Source organism: Chelonia mydas, chromosome 2 (assembly GCF_015237465.2).
Source record: "Chelonia mydas isolate rCheMyd1 chromosome 2, rCheMyd1.pri.v2, whole genome shotgun sequence".
NCBI lineage: Eukaryota > Metazoa > Chordata > Testudines > Cheloniidae > Chelonia > Chelonia mydas.
Window position 1 is genome coordinate 57120231 of NC_057850.1, and position 24368 is coordinate 57144598.

The 24368-nt window shown below is 38.4% G+C and overlaps 1 protein-coding gene across 7 annotated transcripts in view; it reads left to right on the forward strand.

Annotated features, from left to right (window-relative positions):
- EYA1 (EYA transcriptional coactivator and phosphatase 1) overlaps window positions 1-24368 on the forward strand; it is a 221901-nt gene that overhangs the window by 142190 nt on the left and 55343 nt on the right. For 4 of the 7 annotated variants that reach the window (XM_043539493.1, XM_043539496.1, XM_043539494.1 and 1 more), the window contains 5 exons: window positions 939-1076; window positions 9455-9537; window positions 9964-10150; window positions 18413-18555; window positions 19656-19739. In XM_043539493.1, coding sequence (XP_043395428.1) covers window positions 939-1076; window positions 9455-9537; window positions 9964-10150; window positions 18413-18555; window positions 19656-19739 — 635 coding nt within the window. The remainder of the gene's footprint in view (window positions 1-938; window positions 1077-9454; window positions 9538-9963; window positions 10151-18412; window positions 18556-19655; window positions 19740-24368) is intronic. The other 3 variants (XM_043539499.1, XM_043539497.1, XM_043539498.1) reach the window with 1 other exon arrangement.

A 24368-nucleotide genomic window follows, 5' to 3' on the forward strand; every position in this document is an offset into this window, starting at 1 on the left:
TAAGACTATTATTTTTGTAAAATATGCATTATGAAATATCACTAATAGCTAAAATTAAACTCCAGTGTCCAAATAATGTACTTGTTGTGATGTCTGTTCCTGATATTTATTGTTTATTCATTTAGGTCTTGATCCAAAGCCCATTGAAGTCAGTGCGAGTCTTTCCATTTCAGTTGGCATTGGATCATTCTGAGTTTTGTTAGAGCATAATTTTTAATGGATTTCCCTGTCATTAGTACAGATTAATGAAGCTTTGCTGTATCCTCCCTGTTTGAGAGCGCCTCTCTAAGGCATATTTAGCATCCTGTATGTCTATTTTGGTCATTGGTTAAAAACCGTATATGTTTTACAATACATACCATTTTTGAAAAGGCATATTATGTGCTAATGGGCCTAATTTAATCACTTTTTAAAGAGGATTTTCTTTTTATAATACTGTAAAAGCCTCTTTGGAGCTGTGTAAGAAAAAAGAAGGATTGTTGATCCTTTATCCATAAATATTGCACAATGCAAATCTCAATTGTTATGTTATGAAAAAGAGTGGTTTATGTTACACTTCATTGAAACTATATGAAATTGGTGTTCTGCCATCTATGAAATTTGTGAACTTATGGAAATGTTAGCTTCTGACTGAGTTGGCAGGAAATGAGTAAAAAATTATGCAACTTTCTGGAAAGGGCAGCTTGCCATATATTCATTTCTCTTGCAACTCTTGATTTTTAAAAACCACAGTTTTGAGCTGAAACTGTCCCTGGTGAACTTACGTTTACATGCAGCTTCTCCCTTGCCTCTTCTGCACATACCACTAGCATCACTACAAAAATGCATGCAGTGATTACTAACTAGGTGTATGTTTAAAGTACTGCTAGTTATGTGATTTTATTGTCTGTCGGTGTTTGAATATGAACAAATAGATTTGCTATCACTAACTGATTTAGGTGCATTGTGGGCAGGCATCAAGACAGAAGGTGGATTGTCACAATCACAGTCTCCTGGACAGACAGGATTTCTAAGCTATGGGACAAGCTTTAGCACGCCTCAGCCAGGACAGGCACCATATAGCTACCAAATGCAAGGTCTGTATACATATGTATTACCATTTATAGTATATTTCATTGCTCTATTCATTTTTCGATTTAGAATAAAACAAATACCAGTTTAGGGTAGGATTTTCAAAAGTGTTCAGCATTGGCCTGACTCCATTCTCATTGCTGTCAGTGATAAAAGTCCCACTGACTTTAATAGGAGTAGAGTTAGGCTAACCCTTGGTGCTTTTGAAAATTCCACCTTTAATGATTAAACTAGCATTTTAATGTAAATATTCTATTCTTATTCCAACAAATAATTTTGTCTTCATAAATAGTGAACTAATGTGCTTCAGAGCATAGTACTGGAAAAAATTGGCATGATTATGAGTATAGGAAGTGACCAGATTTAACTTAACACCTGAGTCTGTTTTCTCTATCTGTAAAACAGGTAAATATTTTTTGTCCCTTTCAGAGCCTTTGTCAGAGTTAATTAACATTTTTAGAGTATTTTGAAGGTATAGAGCTTTGTAAGTGCTAGCAAATATTGTCAATTACATTTTTTTCTAGATGCACTTATTTGTTTATTTTAAATATGACATTACAGTATATTTTTTCTGTGTTATAAATGTAGCATGCATATTCCTACCTCTGTTGTTCACTGACTGGGTGTGAATAGTTCTGGAATCTGACCATCCATCTAGGCCTCTGTTTGATAAGTGGCCTCTCATTTTGGGTGCCCAACTTGGGATATCTTTGACCTGATTTTCAGAGATGCAGAGTACATGCTTCTCTAGTTGCAGTTAGTGGGAGTTGTCGGGGATAAGCATCTCTGAAAAGAAGGGGTAGGGTGTCTCAAGCACCCAGAATTGAAGATCGTTTCTGAAAATGTTGGCCCAGTTTTTATGATACCTGTTACAGTTTCTAGATGTAATTGACTCTGTATCAGATGTTCGGAAGCAGACATGCATTACTGGATTAACTAGACAAGGCTTCACTTATGTTTGATGGCTTTTAGGAAGTACTGATCCAACCCTTAGTTCAGATACAGCAGAGCAACTGCAGTATTGAAAAGGTAATCATCTGACACATAGCTTCTTAAATATAGATCTAGGTACGCTGCATCCCAGCAGTCAGGAGACAAGACAGTACCAAATAAGTATGTTTACTTTTATCTATTTGGTAATTAAAAGTTTTCTATTCTGAATGGGAATAATCAAAATCAGGTTATTGGTTTCACTGTCTGCTGATAGTCATGTCATCAGAATTGAAGGAAACTAACTAGCTGGAGTAAGAGCTCAAAATACTTATCAGTGATTATACAAGCAACTCCCAGAAGGCAGATTCTATCAAGAAATCTTATAATCCATTCTCACTAGGAAATACTTGTGCTGAAGAGCGTGTTGTTGTTGTTAACAATTTGTATTTCAGTAGTGCCTTGGTGCGACAGTCATGCATCAGGACCTTTTTGTGCCAGGCAGTGTGTCAATACCTAACAAAAAGACAAGTTTAGGGCCAGATTTTTATAGGTATTTAGGCCTCTAACACCCATAGAAGCTAGACATATAGATACATCTAAAAATTAGGTGTTTAGAGTCTAAGATGAGATAAAACAGGCTGGGGGAAAACAATGAGATGATGCTAGTTAGCAAGATAAACAGTGGGTGCAGCACACCAGCTACCTAACCATCACTGAGTTTTTTGTAGGCATCATGGCAGAGGAAAACTTTAAGGAGGGATTTGAGGGAGGGCAATAAGGGTGGTTTTGCAGCTGTTTATGGGAAACCCCATGGGAGAAAGTGAGAAGGTACTTGTTGGAAAATTTACAAATGGGTGATGGAAACTGGCATCATTGGCAGAGCGCAGGCAAGAGTCAACATTGCAGTAGTGTATGGGAGATGATAGCTAGAGTGGGCATAGGCTCTGAAAGACCTTGAAAGTCATGCAGTGAATAGGGAGCCAGTGGAAGGATGAAAAGAAGGTGATGACATGTTAGAAGTGATCTATATGGATAAAGAAGAAAGGCCAAGAAATTATCTAAGAAACAGCAGCAAGATTTAAAAACTGCCTGAATGTAAAGATCTAGAAAGCTGGATCAAAGACCAGGCCCAGATTATGAGGGTGAGTGACAGGGAGGATCATGGTTGTGTCCAGGGTGACTCAGAGAAGAGAGGGTTTGAAGGAAAAGATTAAAAGTTCTGTTTTGGCATGGTTAAACTTAAGATGATGGCGAGACATCCACAAAGAGATGTCAGAGAGACAGGCCATAATTTTATTTTGACCAGAAGGAGAAAAGTCAAGAGTGCAGAGAGCAAACTATAAGTCATCAGTTAAATCATGTTTGAATGAAATGACCCAGAAAGCAGGTAGAGAGGGAGAAGAGGAGGATGCCAAGATTGGAGCCCTGTGGGATACCTACAGAAAGTTGGGGTGGAGATGACAGTCATCATCCAAATGAAATGCTGGAGTAGTTTTTAGGGAGGTAGAGGAAAACCACAACCTTTCTAGTCTTTTTGTTCTTACAGTTAGGACATGTCAAAATGAGCCCTTAGTTCATGGTAGGCTGGGGTGTAAACCTACCTTACTAGCCCGGCATGCACAAAGCATTTGTATGGACCTTGCTACCATGCACTAATGGTTCCTTAATATGCTTTGGTTTACCCCACTTTGAAAGCAGAGTAGATAAAAGTATGCTAAGAATTGTTAGTGCATGTCAGCAGGACCCATGTAGACGCTTAGTGTAGCAGGCTTGTGTTGGGTAGAGTTACACCCCAATTTGTTGCAAACTAAATATTCATCTGGACAAACCCATCGCAAGAATAATATTTTACAGGATTTTTCTACACCATGTTTTCCTTGCCATTATCTTTTTAGTGTGTCTTTTAATTGGGTTAATTCTATATTTTTAAAAACTTGGTACTAGCTTACTTTTGGGGGCTATAACTGCATTGGTGGGGGGGGGCGTGCAGATAAGTGGTAGAGTGCATGCAGGAGTGGTTTTTACTGTAATAAACACAAAGAGCTCAATCTCTGTATCTTAGCAAAGAGAAGGTTAAGGAGTGACTTGATTACAATCTCTAAGTACTACACAGGGAACAGATATTTCATAATGGGTTTGAGTCAAGCAGGCAAAGGTATAACAGGATCCTATGGCTGGAAGTTGAAGCTAGACAAACTCAGACTGGGAAAAAGGTGTACAATTTTAACAGTGAGGATAATTAACCACTGGAACAATTTACAAAGGATTATGGTGAATTCACCATCACTGGCAATTTTTAAATCAAGATTGGATGGTTTTTAAAAAAAAATTTCCCACAGGAATTATTTTTGGGAAGTTCGATGGCCTGTGCTACACAGGAGGCCAGACTAGATGATCACAATGGTCCCTTCTGGTCTTGGAGTCTCTGAATCTATGAATTTTTCATTCGGACTTGATAGGTGCTAGGAATAAACAGGAATGTTTGTTTCCCCTTCACAATTTTAGTTCTGGAAATTCAACAGCTTCAAGCTTTAAATTATTCTTCAAGGTTGGAATTAAGCTTCCCCACCCAAAACCACAATCATTGTTATTTGTTCAGAGACCTCCAGAGAGGGAATGGATTTGTTCCCCTTCCCCACTGTATGAATGCATGGGCAGGCTGCAGGTTCTCAATGCAGCCTTTCCATGGAGGCTAAAATAGCAGCTGCTCCTCATCTCCTTAGTGTGGTTTCTGAACCACTGGATCAAAATTATAGCCCCCTTGGTCTGCTCCATTAACAACCCTCCAGGCTGGTGACTCTGGAGGCATCTCTATCTGTTGCAGGGAGGGCTGCAAGATAACCCTGAACCACTGGTGTGCCTGCACTGCCACCATACCTCCTCCTCCTCCCCCCCTTTGTATCTGGTTTACCACCCGCACCTGCAGCACATACATTGTGTGGAGGCCACTATGCTAGCCCTTCCCATTAGGAGCAAATATCACCTGAAATGTAGATCTGCTGTAGTGCGTGTGCAGGCAATTACACAATACCTTGCCTGTCCATACTAAAATTCTGGCATGGTGATTAGCTGAACAATAGCTAAAGGAAAAGCTGCCAACTTTGAAAATCATGAGGCATATGGCTGTGTGAGTATCCACACAGACATTATCTTGGCACTTGGTCTTCTGTTTGTTTTGAATTTTTCATCTTTACATTCAGAGGGTGGGGGAATTATTTCTTCCTAATTACTATGCTTCTCACTCCCCTTTTGGTAAGTGTTCTGAAGTATGATCCTTGAGTTCTTGACTAAAGGACCACTTGACTAAGGCTGTAGCCCTGAGCCCATAGTTTCTGAACTGATGGTACATGTGGGGAATGCTCAGTCAGATTAAATGGAGCAGGCAGAAGGCTGGGGGTGGTGGGGTTAGAAAAGTGTAAGGGAATCAAAAGCAGAGAGAAGGACCACACTTGCAGCTGTGCAGTTCTGTTTAAAAATCAAAGAAATATAAGCCCTTGTCTATATTTAATTGTGTATATTACTTTGTATCAATGTATCATTCAGCTGTATTGGTGTTAAATTTATGAGTGCTGCTATTCTTTTAGTTACACAGGTTGTTATGATTCAGACTATACTAACCAGTGGGTTTGGGAATTCATCCATAAAAAAGTAAATGTTAAGGTATTTAGTTATTATTATGGAGTTTAAAAATATTGTGCTGGATGGCCAAGCAGTTACTAGGAAGAATAGGGAGAGTTTGCCAAGGATTTTTAAACAGCATAAGGAAGAGAAAGAAACCTTGGGTTTAAATAGCCCATCTGGCCTTCATAGTGCAGCCCTCCAGGGAAAAGCCCAACTTCTGCCACATATATTGTGCCCTGATGATAGACATAGCCCATGGCAAGGAGGCTGATCAAGGGAAGCAAATGGACTTCTGTAGAAAATACACAGGGGAGGACAGCATCCTGCCTGTTGTAGAAGTACTGGAGAAAAGTTCTACACATGGGAGCTGCATACTAGTCCCAGCAGGTTCCAGCATTCTTCATATGCTGACTGAGATTCCTCGCTTTAATGTGGGTCCTTGTTCTTTGCAAACTAGACCTTTGACCTGCAATTTACAGCTTTTATCACATTAGAAATCCTGTAGTTGGCCAGTTTGTTTCAGTAAGCCTATATATTTCATAAATATTCACAGTTCTTTGTTCATCTAATACAGGAACAGTATGCTCTGTGCCATGACACACAGCTGATTAAAAAGTGTGGCAAAAATTGAAGTATTTTAAAAACAACTTTAGGCCAGTAGCCCTGGGTGGCCCACACAGCAGTTTTCTGAGAAACCTGTTTCATGTTTGTTACGGTCTGTGCGGCCCCCACCCCTCCTCCATAGGAGCCAATGCTGACCATAAGATGAAAGAGATTTTTTTTTTTTTTTGGTGATATGTTGACCAGGGTGCAATTACTTTTTTCTTTTGCTCTTGTAAATTATCTGCCAACACACATTGTGAAAAGAGAATGCAGTAACTAAAGAAGAACTTTTAAAATATGAGAGGCCTTGTACTTCTTTTTTAGAATAATTCAAATGACAAAGCTATAATGCTTGTACATGTGTTTCTGCATCAGTGAATTAAAAAAAAACAACTTATTTCCCCTAACCGTGGCATTCATGGAAGTAAAAAAAGCTTGAAGACTTTTGCATTTTAAAAGATTCTGCATCTTCATTCTGTCTTATGAAAACGTAAAAAAATAGTGTTGATCCTCAACTTTAAATTAAATTTAAATTCTTGTATTTTTTCATGAGTAGTATTTCTCTGAGGATGCAAACTCCTCTGCTGAAGCACTCTGATTTAGCTCACAGGTTTATGAGCATCTATCAACCACTGTGCAGCCCCAGCAGTAATAGTGGAAAGTAGTAAAGATTTATAGGAAAAAATCTAAATGTTTCTTATGGTTAGTGTCTCTTGCATTACATTCAGATTATATTTTTACTCAGAACGCAGTTGGACATCCCCCACACCCACTGCGTACAAGGTCTTCGGTGGCCATGGAGTGTGCACGTTTTCATTAACTTTCACAATTGAATTGTTTTAATATTTTTGCCCCATGATTTTTGGGACGTACATTGTTCCTGACATGGCTTATTTAAAAAAAAAAAAGAAAAGAAAAAAGGAAGAGCAAGCACCCAGACCTGCACTCCTTGCAATTAATGTACATTTAGATGCAAAGCCTGGAATTATTTCAGAGTATGTTTTTATTTTTTTATCTCATCATTATCTTTTTAACCCAAACCTTCAACAGCATCAGAGGCATCTAACTTGTTAGGTTTCTCTGTTGTTAAATCACAGGATTATGTCAGTGTCTCAGTAAATTGCACCACAAACTGTCTCACCAGTTTGGAGGTTACTATGATCTTGACCCATTTCAGGCAATAATGTAATGTGTTGCAGTGCCAGGGAGCAATGAATTTATACATCTCACTTTCTATCTGTTTTTATTTTTCAGCTTATCTCCTTATCACTTATTTGCTTGCCCTAGGTTCTTCTCCCTAGATTGCAGCATGTCTTTGTTTACATGGTGTTTCAAAACTGATTTGAAGGAGGGGAGGCTATAAACAAATAATGCAGGTTAATGTGCATCTTTTCTGCATTCTCGTTTACTCCCTCTCAGCACAACTTCAGCAGTTCTGCCATATAGCAGGCTTTCTGCAGCCTCTATAATTTCTCCCTATGTATCCATATGTCTCACCTCACAGCAGTGTTGCTGCTGGGTGCGTAAGCAGTGAAGGCAATCCATTTGGAATGGGGTTGCTGCCCTTTTAGAGCCACGGCTCCTCAGATTAGACATTCAACATCTGTCTATGTTTGGTGGCTAGTGGTGAGGGAGTAGTTCGGTCTCTGTGTTCATTCAGTCTTTGGCATCTATGTTGATAGTCCATGAATTTATTTTTCGTGGTGTTATGGCCAATAACCTCTTTTTAAAAAGTTTACCGCCCAAGGCTATCTATGATCAATTAGTGAACCATAATGGCTTTCACAACTGGACAAGCTTGTAAACTGCTTAGAGCAGGGACTGAGTCTTCCTCTGTGTTTGTAAAGCACTGAGAGCAATGTCAGTTTTCAATCAGTGACAACGTTTGGCCTGATTCTGTGATGTGCTAAGGACCCACAACTCCTATGGACCTCAGTGGGATTTGTACGTGCACAGCACCTTTCAGAATCAAGCTTATGGGTACTGCAATATTATTTTTAAAAGAACTTTAAAAGCTTACTACTTTAAGTAAGACCATAACTGGATTGGACCAATTGTCTATATACCTCAGTATTTTGTCTCCCACAGTGACCGGTGCCAGAACTTCAGGGGCAGTGTACAGAACAGGGCAATTGGAGTGATCTACCCCTGTCTTCCCCTCCCTGCTTCTGGAACTCAGAGGTTGAGGGTGACGCCAGGCAGCATCCCTGACCATCTTGACTAGTAGTCATCCATGGACCTATCCTCCAAGAACTTAACTAGTTCTTTCTTTAACCCAGTTATACTTTTGGCCATCACAACATCCCATGGCAATGAATTTCGTAGGTTAATTGTGCATTGTGTGAACAAGTATTTCCTCCTGTCTGTATTAGAAACCATCTGCCTATTAATTTAGTCAGGTGCCACCTGGTTTTGATATTGTGGAGAGGGTAAATAACCCTTCTGTATTCACGCTTTCCACAGTATTCATGATTCATGACCTCTACCATATCCCCCCTTAATTGCCTCTTTTCTAAACTGAACAGCCCTAGTCTTTTTAGTCTCTCCTTCTTTGGAATCCATTCCATATTCTTGATCATGTTTGTTGCTCTTCTCTGAACTTTTTCCAGTTCCATTATATCCTTTTTTTGAGATGGGACAACAAGAACTGGACACAGTAATCAAGGTGTGAGCATATCATGGATTTATATAGTGGCATTATGATATTTTCTGTCTTATTTTTTTTATCCCTTTCCTAATAGTTCCTAACATACTGGTAGCCTTTTTGACTCCTGATGCGGATTGTGGTGAAGTTTTCAGACAACTATCCACAGTGATTCCAAGGTTGCTTTCTTGAGTGGTAGTAAATAATTTAAAACTCGTCATTTTATGTGTGTAGTTGGGATTATTTTTTCCAATGTGCATTACTTTGCACTTGTCAGTATTTAGTACATTAAGTCTGACAGGCATTATATGAAACCAAACCAAAGATATTTTTAAATTTGATCCCATTCCATTCTGTGAATTACAGGTGTTCCATCAGACTCATTTTTCCTCTTACACAATAACTACATAATGAAATATAGGGGTCAGAAATAATGAGTTATCACTTTACCTGTTTCTGCATGTTTAGTATTGATGACAATCAAAGTGGTCAGCATATGGGAAGTATTACAAGTTTGCTGTGGTGGAGTTATTTTCAGATAGAGTGTTTTAGTAATTAACATCATCTTTCATTTCATTTCAGGGAGCAGCTTTACAACATCATCAGGAATATATACAGGAAATAATTCACTCACAAACTCTACTGGATTTAATAGTTCACAGCAGGTAAATTTCTAAATAAAATTAAATGAAAGTTTGACAAAACTGTATTTCAAACTAGCAAGTCACACAATGCTTTCCCCTTCAAAAATATTGAGCTTGGTAGATTTTGCTAAGAAAAAGATACTGTCATTTCAAGGGAATTTTTTTCCTCCTTTTTATCTCATAAAAGAACTCGCTGCATGGTTATTTTTAACATTTGTTTACATAACTGCAATAATATATCTAATAATATTCTGTTTTTGAAAAAATTTACTAAAAGTATGTGAAATTTAGGTTTACTTTTACAATCTCATGTTTGTCAGCTCTACTGTGTACAGTCCAGTGAAGACAGTGGAACTCAGACATGTGTTTTTACTTATATTTTGGAATGTATACTAAAAAGTAGCAAAACCTTGAAAGGAAACTCTGATGTTGCTTTTTGTCTGGTAGGAATATCCATCTTATCCTAGTTTTGGCCAGGGTCAATATGCACAGTATTATAATAGTTCACCCTACCCGTCACATTATATGACAAGCAGCAACACCAGCCCAACACCACCTTCCACTAATGCAACATACCAGCTTCAAGAACCACCATCTGGCGTCACCAGTCAAGCAGTTACAGATCCTGCAGCAGGTAATTACATGGATTTTATTATCCCTGTGGGCCACATTTCTGTTAGTTGAAAGGTTTGGGGGTTTGTTTTGGTTTTGGTTTGGTTTTTTTTGTTTTGGGGGGCTTTTTTTCAAAATTTTAATGTATGGTAACTCTTGCACAGATTTTGATAGAGCAATGGCTAAGAAAATGTAAGATGAATATTTAAATAAGGTTTTCAGGAGAAATGCACAGTAATTTTTATTTATTTGCAATATTAATAATACTTTTTTAAAATTATGGGTTATGGGAAAGCCTTTATACTGGGCCAAGTTCTGCATCCCTTATACTCAGTATTTACTTAGGCAAATCCCATTAATTTTGTCTGAATAAATAAATAAGTAATGAGTAAAACCAAAGAGGCCTTCAAGATTTAGTCCACTGTGCACTTAGAAAGATTGTCTATGTATTGCACATATTATAACCAAACTCATAATAATCTTTATAATGGGTAGTTAAATTGGAAGTATTTGTGCAATCTTAATAAAACACTTTCAGTGACTTGCAACTTCCCCCACCTTTTTGGCTGAAATTTAGCAGTCTTAATTTAGTCGAGGAGGTTGTTGGGTTTTTTTTGTTTTTTTTTTTTGCAAGCTTGAGTCAAAATGGGCTAGCTGTTTTTAAAAATGAAGAGTGAAAAACTATGCCTTTTTCATTATTATGAAAAAAGGTGGTTTTTCCCCCAATATCTCAAGCATATCAATAATATATGGCAGAAGCTTGAAATTTCTCAGGGAAAAGTTCCTAGGTTGCAGATGTGCTTCTCAGTGGTGTGGTAAAAATCCCGTTGTGATTTGGCAGTTATAAGAGTTCTTAAAAAACATACTTTGCACATGCACAATGGATTTGGTAATGTGATCTGCCAGCATTCTGTCGGTTTTGTGCATGAATACATAGCTGAAGAAAATGTAGGCAGTGCTGTGTCTTTCTGTACAGTTAGTGAAGGTGAGTTGGGAAGGAAGCAGGATACAGAAGGAGACAGGACTCTTTCTGTACAGTACATGTGAATGTGTATGGAAGGCAGCAGGATTCACCGATTTTTTTTACTTATGCTTTGGTTTGGTTTGTTTAATACTCTGTGGCTCACTGACCTATAATGACTTCAGATGTTATTAAAAAAAAATTCCCTTTACTACAAACAAGCAATTAACTTTTTTCAAAATATATTTACCATATAATTCTAATTCAGCAAATAGTTTTTTTTTAAATTGCACTGGGAAAGTGTAGACTGTTTGTTGCTTTTCTTTTTAAAAATGATGTTCCCAGTTAAAACAGGGGACCTATCCTGCCTCACTTAAAATTAGTGGCACAATCAAAGCTTGGTTTAATATTTAATAATACCATTTTCAAACAGTACCTCCACAAGTCTTGGCAAGGTCTTTGTGTCAGCTGCTTTTTTAAAGACCCATGTCTGGCTAAAGTCTCGCTGAGAAATGGCTAATTGTCTGAGGTACCATAAGGCAGCGGTTCTCAACAGGGGGTCTGCAAACCCTTTCAGGGGGTCCATGGGACCCTGCGGCTAAAACCCAGAGCCCCAGCCCCAGCATCTCTCGCGGGGATGAAGCCAGGAGCCGCGGGGTTGAAGCCCTGATTCCTGGCGCTACCTGCAGGGCTAAAGCAGTTCTGTGGGGGCCTCAGAAAGAAAAAGGTTGAGAACCCCTGCCATAAGGTGTGGTCTATAAACTTGTGTGGAAACGTTATTCTTGATGTAGCTTTCTTCACAGGGATGGTCTGTGTCCTCTATCCGGCCCTCTTTCTGCTTCTCTTTCACTCTCCAACAATGGAATCCATACATGTGGTTGCATTTGTTACCAGCCCTGCCATTGCTCTACAGTATATCCTTTGTTCCACTTGCTATTCTTCCTGCTTGGGTGTGATAAGTTGTCAGGGATAGCTTTGCAATTGAAATATTTGTGTTATGGATTTAATGACTATAAGCAAGTTTGTAACTCATGCTAATCCCCTACGCAGGGGAGTAAGGGGGCTGTGTCACAGGTAGCAGTGAACGAAGGAGAGAAGCCTCTGCAGGGTAGGGTGACTAGACGTCCTGATATTATCGGGACCATCACAATATTAGGGAATTTGTCTTATATGCATAACTATACTCCCTGAAAAAAAAATGTCCTGATTTTTCACACTTGCTATCTGGTCACCCCACTGTAGGGCCTCTAACCCCTTCGTGTGCAGGGGCAGGACATGAATGGAGCCTTGTCTCTGAGCTGGCCAGGACAACTGAGCTGGTATGGCAATAGAACAAGCTATAGGGCTAGTACAGGTTGTTTTCCTTCCTGCTCCATCTTGAAATAAGGAGGGAATCAGGAACCAAGCAGTGACTCTGAGTCACAATCTAGTTCCTGGCCTAAGGCAGTGCAACTTTGTACTGCCCCTTAGTTGGGGCTTATGGCATGCCTCAGCTGAACCCCCATAGTAGTTTAAAGACACATTCATGTGTGTATATAGTGCCCAAATGTGCTAGGCCCTTCAGAGAACATAGAAAAGACACGGTCCCAGTTCTGAAATGCTTATAGTCTAAGCTCGCCGTTGTACAGCATGTGTATGTGCTTAATTTTATTCAGAGGAGTATTTCTTTTAAAGTCAATGGGACTATTCACATGGATAAACACTTGCAAAAGGGTTGCAATTAAGATTATGGGGTGGCTTATTCATGTACATACACGTCTTCTGGGTTCTACTGCCTTTTAAAAATGAAATTTTGGGAGGTGGAGCAGGGATGGAGTACACAGCTGCAGCACTGGAACTGCACTGCTGTAGCACTTCGGTGTAGACACTTCTTGCACCGACAGAAGAACTCTTCTATCGACCTAGTGCTGTCTACACCAGGGATGAGGTTGTCTTAACTATATTGCTCAAGGGTGTGGATTTTTGAGGTAGCTGGGTCGAACTAATTTTTTATGTACACCGTGCCTCATTCTAGAGCCACTGAAGTGTGAACAGCATGTTCCTGTCCTGTATGCAATCCTTGGAGTATTTAGGCAAGTCATTATTAGAGCAACTGTGTAACAGGAGTATTAATTATAAAAAGTTTAAAATCTCTTGAGGAAAAAGCATAATTTTAAAGCAGCTACATTTTAGAAAATGTTAATTTCTGTAGAGTTTTGATATTTAAGTTTACTATGGAAATATTTTCTCTCCCATATCCATATATCATCATAGTTTTAGACATAGATAGCCTTGGTTTGTGCAGTTCTCGATTAACTTTTCTATATTTTATACTGTGTTAAATAATTTAGTTTTGAAATAGTGAGTAACTCAGAGTTACCCTCCTATCTTACATGAAACCACAATCATAATTTATTAAGTTACATTTGCAGGAAGAAAGAGTTGCATTATTCTTGAGATTGACCCCTACGAGATTTTCCTGGTTTCTATAATATAGTATGTTTAAAAGATATTGAAGGTTGTTTTTATATTGCTCACACACTGCAGCATCAAACAATAATAATAACAACTGTAATCTGAACCACAGGTTACTGTTTTATCACCATAGGCTAAACATTTTTTTCTTTAATACCATGCCATGCTCAGTGCTGCAAAATAAAAAGCCACTATGACTCCTTCTTCTCCTTATCAGATTTCATAACAGTAAATCAGAAGTAGTTGAGTGAACCAGAGCTGAGAGTTCATATAGGCAAAGCCTTTCCATAATAACTGAACAGAAACATATGCTGTAGTGTGAAGTTATATGCTACATTTATAGCACATTAGTAATGTTTTAATCTTATTTATTGATTTTTTTCCATAAATGTAAAAGATTAAATATATAGTATATAGATGTAGGAGGGAAGTACAGTGTATATACATAGAACAGAAAATATTTATAATATGACTATGGTAAGGGAAGAAATGGTATTACGTACAATAATGAGGGGCATAGAGAAGGTGCATTTGGTGCTCCTATTTACCTTTTCTGATGAACAAGAAGGCATTCAACTAAACTGAAGGCAACATATTTAAAACCCAATTAAAGGAAATATTTCTCACAACACATAGTTAACTCAAGGAACTCATGGCCACAAGATAGCTTGAGGACAAATATAAAATATAGATAGATAGAACATCCATGGTTATTTTCAGTAGGATTTTTAAAAAATAATTTAGAAGAGAGAAAACATTGACTGATTGGAGGTAAGAAGAAACTTCTTCAGTAGGTAGTACCTTTCCATCACAAGGTTTCTTGCACCTTCTTTTGAAGCTGCTGAAAGAGACGAGATTCTGAAATAAATGGACCACTGTGCTGATTGTTTGGGCAATTCCTGTACTTTTATTAAAACAATAAATGTAAAATTATGACAAAATGATATGCTAAGTCAAAGACTAGCTGGACACTTAAAATAAGCAGGAGGTAACACTAACCAGATGGTACTAGTGTAATTTAGTCAAACACCCGTGCTATAAGCAAATAGACAAATATTTTAAATTTAGATGACCCCCAAATTAATGGTTACCCAAAAGAATTTACACTTACAGTTTAAAAAAAAATCCTAAATTCTCTAGTCTGACCACCTGCATAACACAGGTCATAGTGTTTCCCTTTGTTGACTTGTCCCCCATTGTGCCCCATTCCTCCACACAGATCACCATCCATCCGGGATTTGGGCCATAGTTTTTAGTATTTTCTACCCAATAAGCTTGACTGAACTTGTCTGTTGTGAAAGTAGAAATACATCTTTATTACACTGACACATACACACCCATGCACACTCCTTTAGATATGTTTACGCTTATCATTTACTAAATCTTTATTTACATTTTCCCCGTGTTATCGTTCCACATATATTTGTCATCTTATTTAGGACAATCAGTATGTACCCAGACAACAATAATTTACCATCTTGGGCAGCTAGGCTCTATAGTCAGAATTTTGAAAAATTAGGTACCTGAAGTTAGACGGCTAAATACATTTTCAGAGGTTCGACTCCAATTGAAGTCTATAGAAAATGCAAGTGTTCGTCATCTCTGAAACTCAGGCCCCACCTCTAGAAAGATTTGGTTCTGTTTGTGTTATTGAACAAAAATGTCCGTTGTTGGGTCAGACCACTTTTAACACAGATTTACTATAATTTTTTCCTTTTTTAAAAAAGGTTCTTCAGTTAAAATTTACAGCTATTAAAAAATTAACAGTGGACGTCAATTTAAAAGTAGAGAAGTATTATTTGAAAGCATGTATTTGAATTAATATATTACAATGTATTACTAATTATGTCATATCCCAGGAAGAAGATGGTTTTCAGTCAAAATATTAATTTGAATATTATGTTGGAATGTACTATATAATGGAGTTTATATTGGAATGCACGTGCCAGCTGTTGTTTAGGAAATGACATTTTTAAAGTTTAAATTAAATAACTGTATCCAACAATGACTTCTGTGTTTTGTTCAAAGCTTACATATCTGCTTTTCTTTTTAATGATGTAGCTTTATGCAGTTGAATTATTTTTATAGTTCAGTATGAAAATAATCAGATTGCAGACTTGAGTCCCTCTTGGAGAGTCTCTCATATGGTTTAACGTCGTACATTTTATTCTGGTTTGTTGTTCTTTCTTCTAGAATATTTCAGGTTAATTTAGTTGTTTAAGTTAAGTGCAAATTTGAGGACCAAACACATGGCTTAGAGAATATCAGCCTTGTTCATACGATACGCAGAATCCTTACTTCTTTGAGTAATTCTGACTCATGTGAGTAGTTCCATTGACTTCAAAGGTTTTTGGATCTTTAACTTAATCTAACCCTTTCTTTAGGAGAAGGGGTTTCTCACGTGAGAAAGGATAGCCATCCATCCATCCAAACTGCAGCGCTTTGTTTATATACAGATAGACTGCTGCACGTATTAAAGTAATATTGATATGAACCTCAGGACTTACTGAACTTGAGAGAATGGTGAATCTTGATGTCCAATGAAATAAGAAATCAGTATATGTGTTGTTGCATGATGGAAATTCTCACTGCCTTCATGAGAAATGCCTGGAAATCTTTTCAGTATGGCCATGGAAGAGAAATATGAGAGGTTATTCTTTTGAAACTAAAATTCTAAAGAGAGGATTTAAAAAGAGATTCCCAAAAAAACCACCCAGCAACCAAACCCTTCTACTTATCTCATGAAAGGTAAATTTTCACATCTCCCTGCAACTAGTCATAAAGAATAATTTGCACAGGATATAGGGGTGCTGGAAGAATTTTTATCGTGGGAGTACTGAGATCCATTGAACCAAAATGTAAACCCTGTATATAATAGAAACCACTTCAAGCCAGGGGGTGTGGCAGCACCCCCAGTACCTGTAGTTCCAGCAACTGTGACATGATATCTGTTTGGTTAACATTGTTCAAGACCTCAGTATTGTTAAACCTAAGGATGTTAAGAATAGTGCAACTCTTCTGCCAGGTGGTGCCAGCAACAACAAGGGCCGGGTTCAATATCTAGGGGTTCCTTTTCAACAATACAACACAAAACCTGCTCAAGACCCCACCCAGTGACCTGGGACAATTATACACCACCCCCTGGGTGCCTCTAAGAGGCAATGCTTCCCCTCTCGCAAACACAGAGTCTGAGTGTAGCAAAAACTTTTAATAAAAGGAAGAAAGTAACTGAGCATTAATTTGGGAAAACATCGCAACTAAGGCTCATAAACCATGAGCAAAAGACCCAGCCCGAAGTAAGTTGGGCAGTGTCCTTTTCTCCTCAGGTTCAGCAACCCAAAAGTCTGTTTAACGTGCCCATCCCTTCTCTGCACCCTACTCACAGTTGCTGTCTTTGTCCAGTGCAGCCCCAGAGTTCAGAGGTTCATTCACAGAGTTCACCTCCCACCCTGGGTGGAAGGAGGGGGTAAGGAGGCCTTACACGATCCATTGCTCAGGCACTCACTTGTCGCCCCAATAGCCGATTGCCGTGCCTCTCTGTGGGGCCCTGCTGGACGTGCCTTTTCACCAGCCACCTGGCTACTCAGCAAGATGTCTTCAAGTCCCCCCACTTAACAAGGCTCTCTGTGATTTCAGCTGTTAGTGGTGGAAGCCTCACTGCTGGTGAACACTGGGCAGTCTCTTGCAATAGAGACACTATACCAAAGTAGGTCTAATACTTAGACCTAGCTATGAGTGATTTCAGTTGTGCAGCATGTAACAAGACTCTCAACTGAGTCTAAATTAGTTCTTTTATTATACCGTGGAGAAAGGAAGGGTCAAATGGTGTCTAGGACCCTTAAACAGGGCCCACACCGCAAGGTACAAGTACCTGTCTCCACCCTCTCTCCCCACTCATTGGGCTTTGGCACCCATGTCCCCTGCCTAGCGAGTGCCGTTCAGTTGAGGGTGAGTCCCTCCATCAGGGTATGCCAGGTACAGTTCTGCTGCCCTCGGCTCACACAACAAAGAAAACAGACCTTTATTACTCGTGCTCTAATAACAAGGAGACTGGGGACACATAATATATCATGCATTTGTTAGGAAAGATTCTGTGTCCTATTTTGAAATTACTCATCCAGTAATCTCAGTGTTGAGGAGGTCTTTAAAGAATACCTTCAAAAATATAAGGAGTAGAAAAATAGGGCCAATTTAAAAACATGAATCCTTATCTTGAGTAATCCAGCACTCTTTGCCTCTGTTTCATTTTATGAAATTGATTATTTCATCTTAGAAATAATTCCTTTGAACAAAAAAAGTGACATCTGAAAATATAGTTTTATTAACTTCCAATTCTTAAAGGTTTTGAAGGTTAATATTAGAATCCTAATTTATATCATTTGCACTGTGACTTTGCATTCGCTAGTCATTGTGGAGATAATAGTAGAGAGATGTTTTGAAAATTTGGCCCAGAATGAGATTAACAAAGGTGAAAACATTATTCCAAATGACAACAAACTTAAAAATTTTTGATAGGGATTTTGGAGAAGGATAAGAGGTATGTTCTTGAGTATGATTTGGAGTTGTGAAGATTTTCTTGAGTTTTTCCATTTTTATTGTTGGTTAGCTGAGGTAAATTGTTACTTCTGTCTGATTAATTAAGGCTGCTGATGGGTGGAGTTAGTTGATTTGTATATCCGTAGAATTGCTGCTTGGTGGTTATTGTAGGCCTAATTATCGTCAATGCAGATCTAATTATTATCAGTGCACTCAGAGCTTTTGTACAGATGTTATATTTTTTTAACATCAAATCTAAAGAAATAAATAAAACAAAGTAAAATTGACCCCTGGATTTTAAACTGAAAGATGAAAGTAATTTCTTTATTACAGCAGAGTACAGTACAATCCACAGTCCATCAACGCCCATTAAAGATTCTGATTCAGATAGATTGCGTCGCAGTTCCGATGGAAAATCACGTGGGCGAGGCAGAAGAAACAATAACCCTTCACCACTGCCTGACTCTGACCTGGAGGTATGTTATATACCATGTATTTACTACAGACTCTGCTATCTTTACAATTGCTTTGAAGAGAGGGACTTATTTACAGAACAGCAATATAATGACAATATGGCTGGTGGAACATTTTCCACCTAAACTCTATTTCAGTGGAAATTGGGTTTTCAGTTAAACACTGTTTTTTAATGAAAAAATCTGCTTTCCCTGGAAATTTTTGGTATTTTTTATCAAAAAAATGAACGGAAACAAAAATGTTTCCCTTGAAACCAAAAATGTTTAGTTTTGGATATGTTGCTACAGTTTCCCATGGCACTGTAGTGGCTTCGTGTCCCCATTCTCTTTGATGGGCTGCACTCCCTGTCCAGACTATATCTCCCATGATGCATCGTGGCCGGGGACTCCCAGCATGCACTAACCCCCCTTGGCAGTAAGGAAGATTGTTGTACCTCATGGGAGATATTGTCAGTCCAGGGAGATGAAATTTGTTTGTTTTGGTTTTTGAATTTCTGCCAAAAGTCAAAATGTTCTTGGAAAATTTAGACAAAAACAAAATTTTGGGGGGAAATGACATTTCCAACTAACTCTAAATGGCAAAGACACAATTTACTGTGGGAAAGATTTTTAAAAGCACCTAAGTCCTCTTGAAAGTGGACTTAAACGCCTAAAGTAATAAGTGCTTTAGAAATGTCACCCTTTTGTTTTAGTTTCAGAGGTCATACTGAATAGCAATTTACCGAGGCTGTTTAGTTTGAATACTATAGAGAAGAAGATTCAAATCTGATAGGTTTAATTTTCAGTTGCTTTATTTAATGTATTTCAGATTTTCCCCACAAGTGGCTTTTGAATAACATACTGTACTATTCTGTTTTTGTTTATTTAACAATAACTGCATTTATATCTTCACAGAATAATTTAGAATAGTAGTAATTGTAGCACAAAACTAGCAGGTTGTTTAACTCCATTCAGGAGCAATTTGTTAGTTTTTCTGCAAATAGTAAGGAAACCATCATGTTAGTATGTGACCATTTCAGTACAGCTTTCTCATTTGTACACTTATTGATTCAAGTATCAACTTTACAGAGGGACACATTGATTTGGTTCTTTTTTTTTTACAGAGAGTATTCATTTGGGATTTGGATGAGACAATCATCGTATTTCATTCCTTGCTTACAGGGTCCTATGCTAACAGATATGGGAGGGTAAGTGTCAAGGAACTAATTTACAATAATGTGCTGCTGCATAGGTGTTTTGTTCTACAGTAAGGACCCGAATGTTAGGGGAATGTCACGAGAGACAAACTAAGGTTGAAGTATAAAGCGGGTAGGTAGAAAGACTAAGATAAAGAGGGTTTTTCTCACCTCCATTTCTTCCTTACCTTCTATAAGAGAAAAATTATGTTATTGGAAGCGATAATTGTGCCACTTAAAGGTTTGATCATAGGGGCTGCTGAGCGTCTGTAGCTCGCACTGGCTTCTTTCTGAGGGCTTGTCTTCACTACTGGGATAAGATGAACTAAGTTACGCTAGTCGACATAGCTAAGGTCGACTTACCCCGGTGTCTTCACTGCGCTGCATCAATGGGAGACGCTCTCCGGTCACCTTACCTTACTCTTCTCAGGGAACTGGGGTACCGGAGTCAACCGGGGAGTTCCCTGCTGTCGATTTAGTGGGTCTTGAGTGAGTGACAAAGGCTCAGCTCCTCTCAGGAAGTGCTCAGTGACTTGTGGGATAAGGTATTGCATTTCCTTTTGGCACACTGATAACGAAATAGTACATTTGAATGCCTCAACTAGGCTATAAATGAGGAAAATTACTTTTGGGTCCGGGACAGATTAGTGTAATATATTTGTCCACGCTTTAATTTTTTATTTGAATGTTAATTGTTAATTTTTAAGTGTCTGCTTGTGAGTTTAGCCTTGCCGCTGTTCATGTCCTAAAAAGTGTAGGAGGAGTTTTGAATGTTATTTTGGAATAGTGGTTTCACAATCATTTGCCACAAGAGAAATGCAGTTGTAAAGTGAATGAAAACAGTTTATGAATTGATGTGTCCAAGGAAAATTTTTCACAATTCTCTGTGCTTTTATGAAACAAAATGACTTGCAATTGAAGTCTGATCTGTTTCTTGTTTGATTTAAATCTGTCTTGTTACAAGCCAGATTGATTATATTGTCTGTTTTTTAAAAAATCACATTAATTGCTTGTGTATTTTTAGGGAATTCTCATTTTTGACTTTGGAATAATTTTGGAAATAATAAGTGAATAAATAGATAGTCTAGTAGCTCGCAACATACTGCACACAGGTTACAATCCATTTTATATGGTTTTTAAAACCAAAAGATGACCATCTTGGAATCCGTTGCTACTGAAATGAAGCTCTTTTAAGTTATAATTCTGTATCTGTTTTTCGTCTTCGAGTGCTTGCTCATGTCCATTCCATGCTAGGTGTGTGTGTGCCGTGGGCACTGTTGCCAGAGATTTTTCCCTTAGTGGTATCTGTAGACTCTATTCTAAGGTTCATGAGCCGACTCCATCCACTATGGGACTTAAACCTGGTCTTGTCAAGGCTCATGGGCCCCCCTTTGGGCCATTAGCATTGTGCTCCCTACTGCTTCTCTCCTGGAAGGGTGCCTTTCTGGTGTCTATCACCTCGGCCAGAAGGGTTTCTGAGATCAAAGCCCTTACATCGGAACCTCCTTACACAGTGCTCTTCAAGAACAAAGTCCAACTGCGCCCCCCATCTGGCCTTTCTACCAAAGGTGGTGTCACAATTCCACACAACCAGATCATTTTTCTACCTGTCGTCTTCCCAAAGTCTCAAAAGCCGGCTGAGGAACATCGGTTTCGTACATTGGATGTTAGGCAGGCCCTCGCCTTTTATATTGAGAGAACTACGCCCTTCCACAAATCCACGCAACTCATTGTAGCAATAGTGGAAAAGATGAGAGGGCTGCCTCTATTATCCCAAAGAAACTTGTTCTGGATGACCTCCTGTATTTAGGCTTGCTACAAGGAGGCAAATGTCCCAACTCCGGCCATTGTAACCACTCATTCCACAAGAGCCGAGGCTTCATCAGCAGCATTCCTTATGCAGGTACCAGTCCAGGATATCTGCAGAGCCGCAACCTGATCATTGGTTCATACGTTAGCGTTCCACTAAGGCATTACCCAACAGGGCCAAGACAATGCCAGTTTTGGGAGAGAAGTGTTGCAGTCAGCACATCCAAGAACTCCGAGCCTACCTCTGGGGTACTGCTTGTGAGTCTCCTAGCATTGAATGGACATGAGCAAGAACTTGAAGAAGAAAAATGAAGAATGGGTTACTAACCTTTTGTGACTGTTTTTCTTTGAGATGTGTTGTTCATATCTATTCCATGGCTTTACCCTCCTACCCCTCTGTCGAAGTTACCGTCAAGAAGGAAATGAGAGGGTGCGGGGCTGGCGGCGACCCTTATACCAGCGCATATGCGCACAACTGCAGAGGGCGCTAGAGCCAGTCCTATGGATACCACTAAGATAAAACTCTCCGGCAGCTGTGCACACATTGTGCGCACACCTAGCATGGAATGGACATGAGCAACACACCTCGAAGAACAATTAGTAATTGGGTTTGTTTTATTACGTGAAAAGGTTAGCACAGGACTGTCAAACATTACTTTCCAGTTTACTCTTCTGTAAACTGGTTTACTATGTTAATAAATCCTCATTTTCACTAAATTATAAGTAAAGTTGGCTGATGTATTCTAAGATATATAAAATTGTTCTTAACCATTGGAATCTACTTGTTCATTAGTTACAGTGAGTAACACACATTCAAAAAAATAGTCTTGTTCACCACAAGTGCTACTCAACATGAGCAATGTTTATATAATCAACCCCTATATTTTCATGGCTGGATTTTCAGTCTGATGCCTAAATTTTATCAAAATATTTGTTTGATTTCACATGCCAATCTTGTATTTAGGTGTCAGCCCAAAATGATTGAACCCTAAATTCTCCTGACAAAAACTATGGGTTAATAATTTCATAATGAATTATGATGTTGGATTCCTAACATATTACTTTATAGCAATTTGACATAAACACATACTGTAGGTAGCTAAATATGCAAGTTAAAAGGAGATGAGTGACACATGATAGCACTTCAGTCACTATAGAAACCAGTTACTTGAGACGTAGCTTAGTTGGACTGCTGATGCATATGTGACAGAATGTGTCTACCATTCAGTAAATACACACTGGGTCTCATTGGCACATTGCAGAATTAGGCCATGTTAAAACAACATGCATTACAACAAGTTTAGAGTTTATTCCACCTTTTTTGGACATTACCTGTGGGAACAAAGTATGTCTGATATTAGAAGAACTGTTTTAACAAAAGTAATGGGAAGAAGATAGTGATTCGAGGTAGAGAATATTGGAAGAGAATATTGGAACATCTTAGAATAAGCAGGATGTGTACATGGCTTGCAGTTTCCAGCTTTAATAGTAAAATGTGAACTTTAGATTCATGTGTGCTTTGTTATGTTACATTAGCCCCACAAGTTCTTCACATTTTAAACTGTTATAGGAAAAATATTAATAGATTTCTATGGTCTTTGGATCACATCCAAAGTGCTGTCAAACACACAACAGTGAACAAACTGGGAAAAATACTTTTCCCTCTTGTATAGCAATCTTAGGGGCTTCTTGTGACAGTAATAGGTACACAGTTTTTAGATAGAAATCTGATTTTCTCAGTTGATGGTGTCTTAAAGTTTTCTGAAGTCAGTATTACCAGTCCCCAACTGTAAAAAACAACATAATCCAGGCCCCAAAATAATGAGATTTTAATATTTGTTTGTTTGCTTGCTTTCTGGTTTTTAAGCCTTGAGGCTTCCCATTCTCAAGCTTTTATCCACAACCAGGAGAGTTAGAAACTTAATTTTTAATGGAATCCGAGGTTCTCACATAACCAATTAACTGGAGGAGCTGGATAATAAGGAGAGCATTAAATATAGTGAGAAATGACAACACTCTAACCTGTCGCTGAATAGATATTATCTGTTCAGCAACAGTTCCTCTATTCTTTTTCTTGGTATCTACCTCTCTCCTACTATTTTTCTTCTGGTTTTTGCTCCCCTTTTCCATTTGCTGTCCCTTCATCTTTTCCATTTACGTCACCTTCTCCATTTATTTTTTTTTCGCCTCTGTCCCTCAGATGTTATTTATGAGCAAAATCATAAACATGCCATAGTGTTAGTGTTTAATCTGGAAGATTGGGATATTTTTCTTCCCAATTGAAATAAATGAAATGAGTATAATAATACAAATGTACTAACTAAAAAAATATTCTTGGAACTATGTTGTAATTTGCTCTTAGGCAAAAACTAAGTGTAAAAGAGAAAGGGAGATCTGTCTGCCCCAACGCTTGTGGTTAACAGTTATTTTAATTGACATTAGAGCTGCTAGCATCCACGTAAACCTGATGTTTTGAGCCAGCTGCCTACTGAACGGGTCCTGGAAGCTGGGAAGAAGTCTATGCCCCATGTATAGTATTGATAACTTGAGACAGGTGGATATAAAGTTGGAATGACACTGGAAATGCTGTGGCCCTTATGTATTTCCATTCTCTGTGAAAACTTTTACATTAAATACTTTAAGGAGATAGGTTTCAGAGTAGCAGCCATGTTAGTCTGTATTCGCAGAAAGAAAAGCAGTACTTGTGGCACCTTAGAGACTAATAAATTTATTTGAGCATAAGCTTTCGTGAGCTACAGCTCACTACATTCCACTGAATGCATCCGATGAAGTGAGCTGTAGCTCACGAAAGCTTATGCTCAAATAAATTTG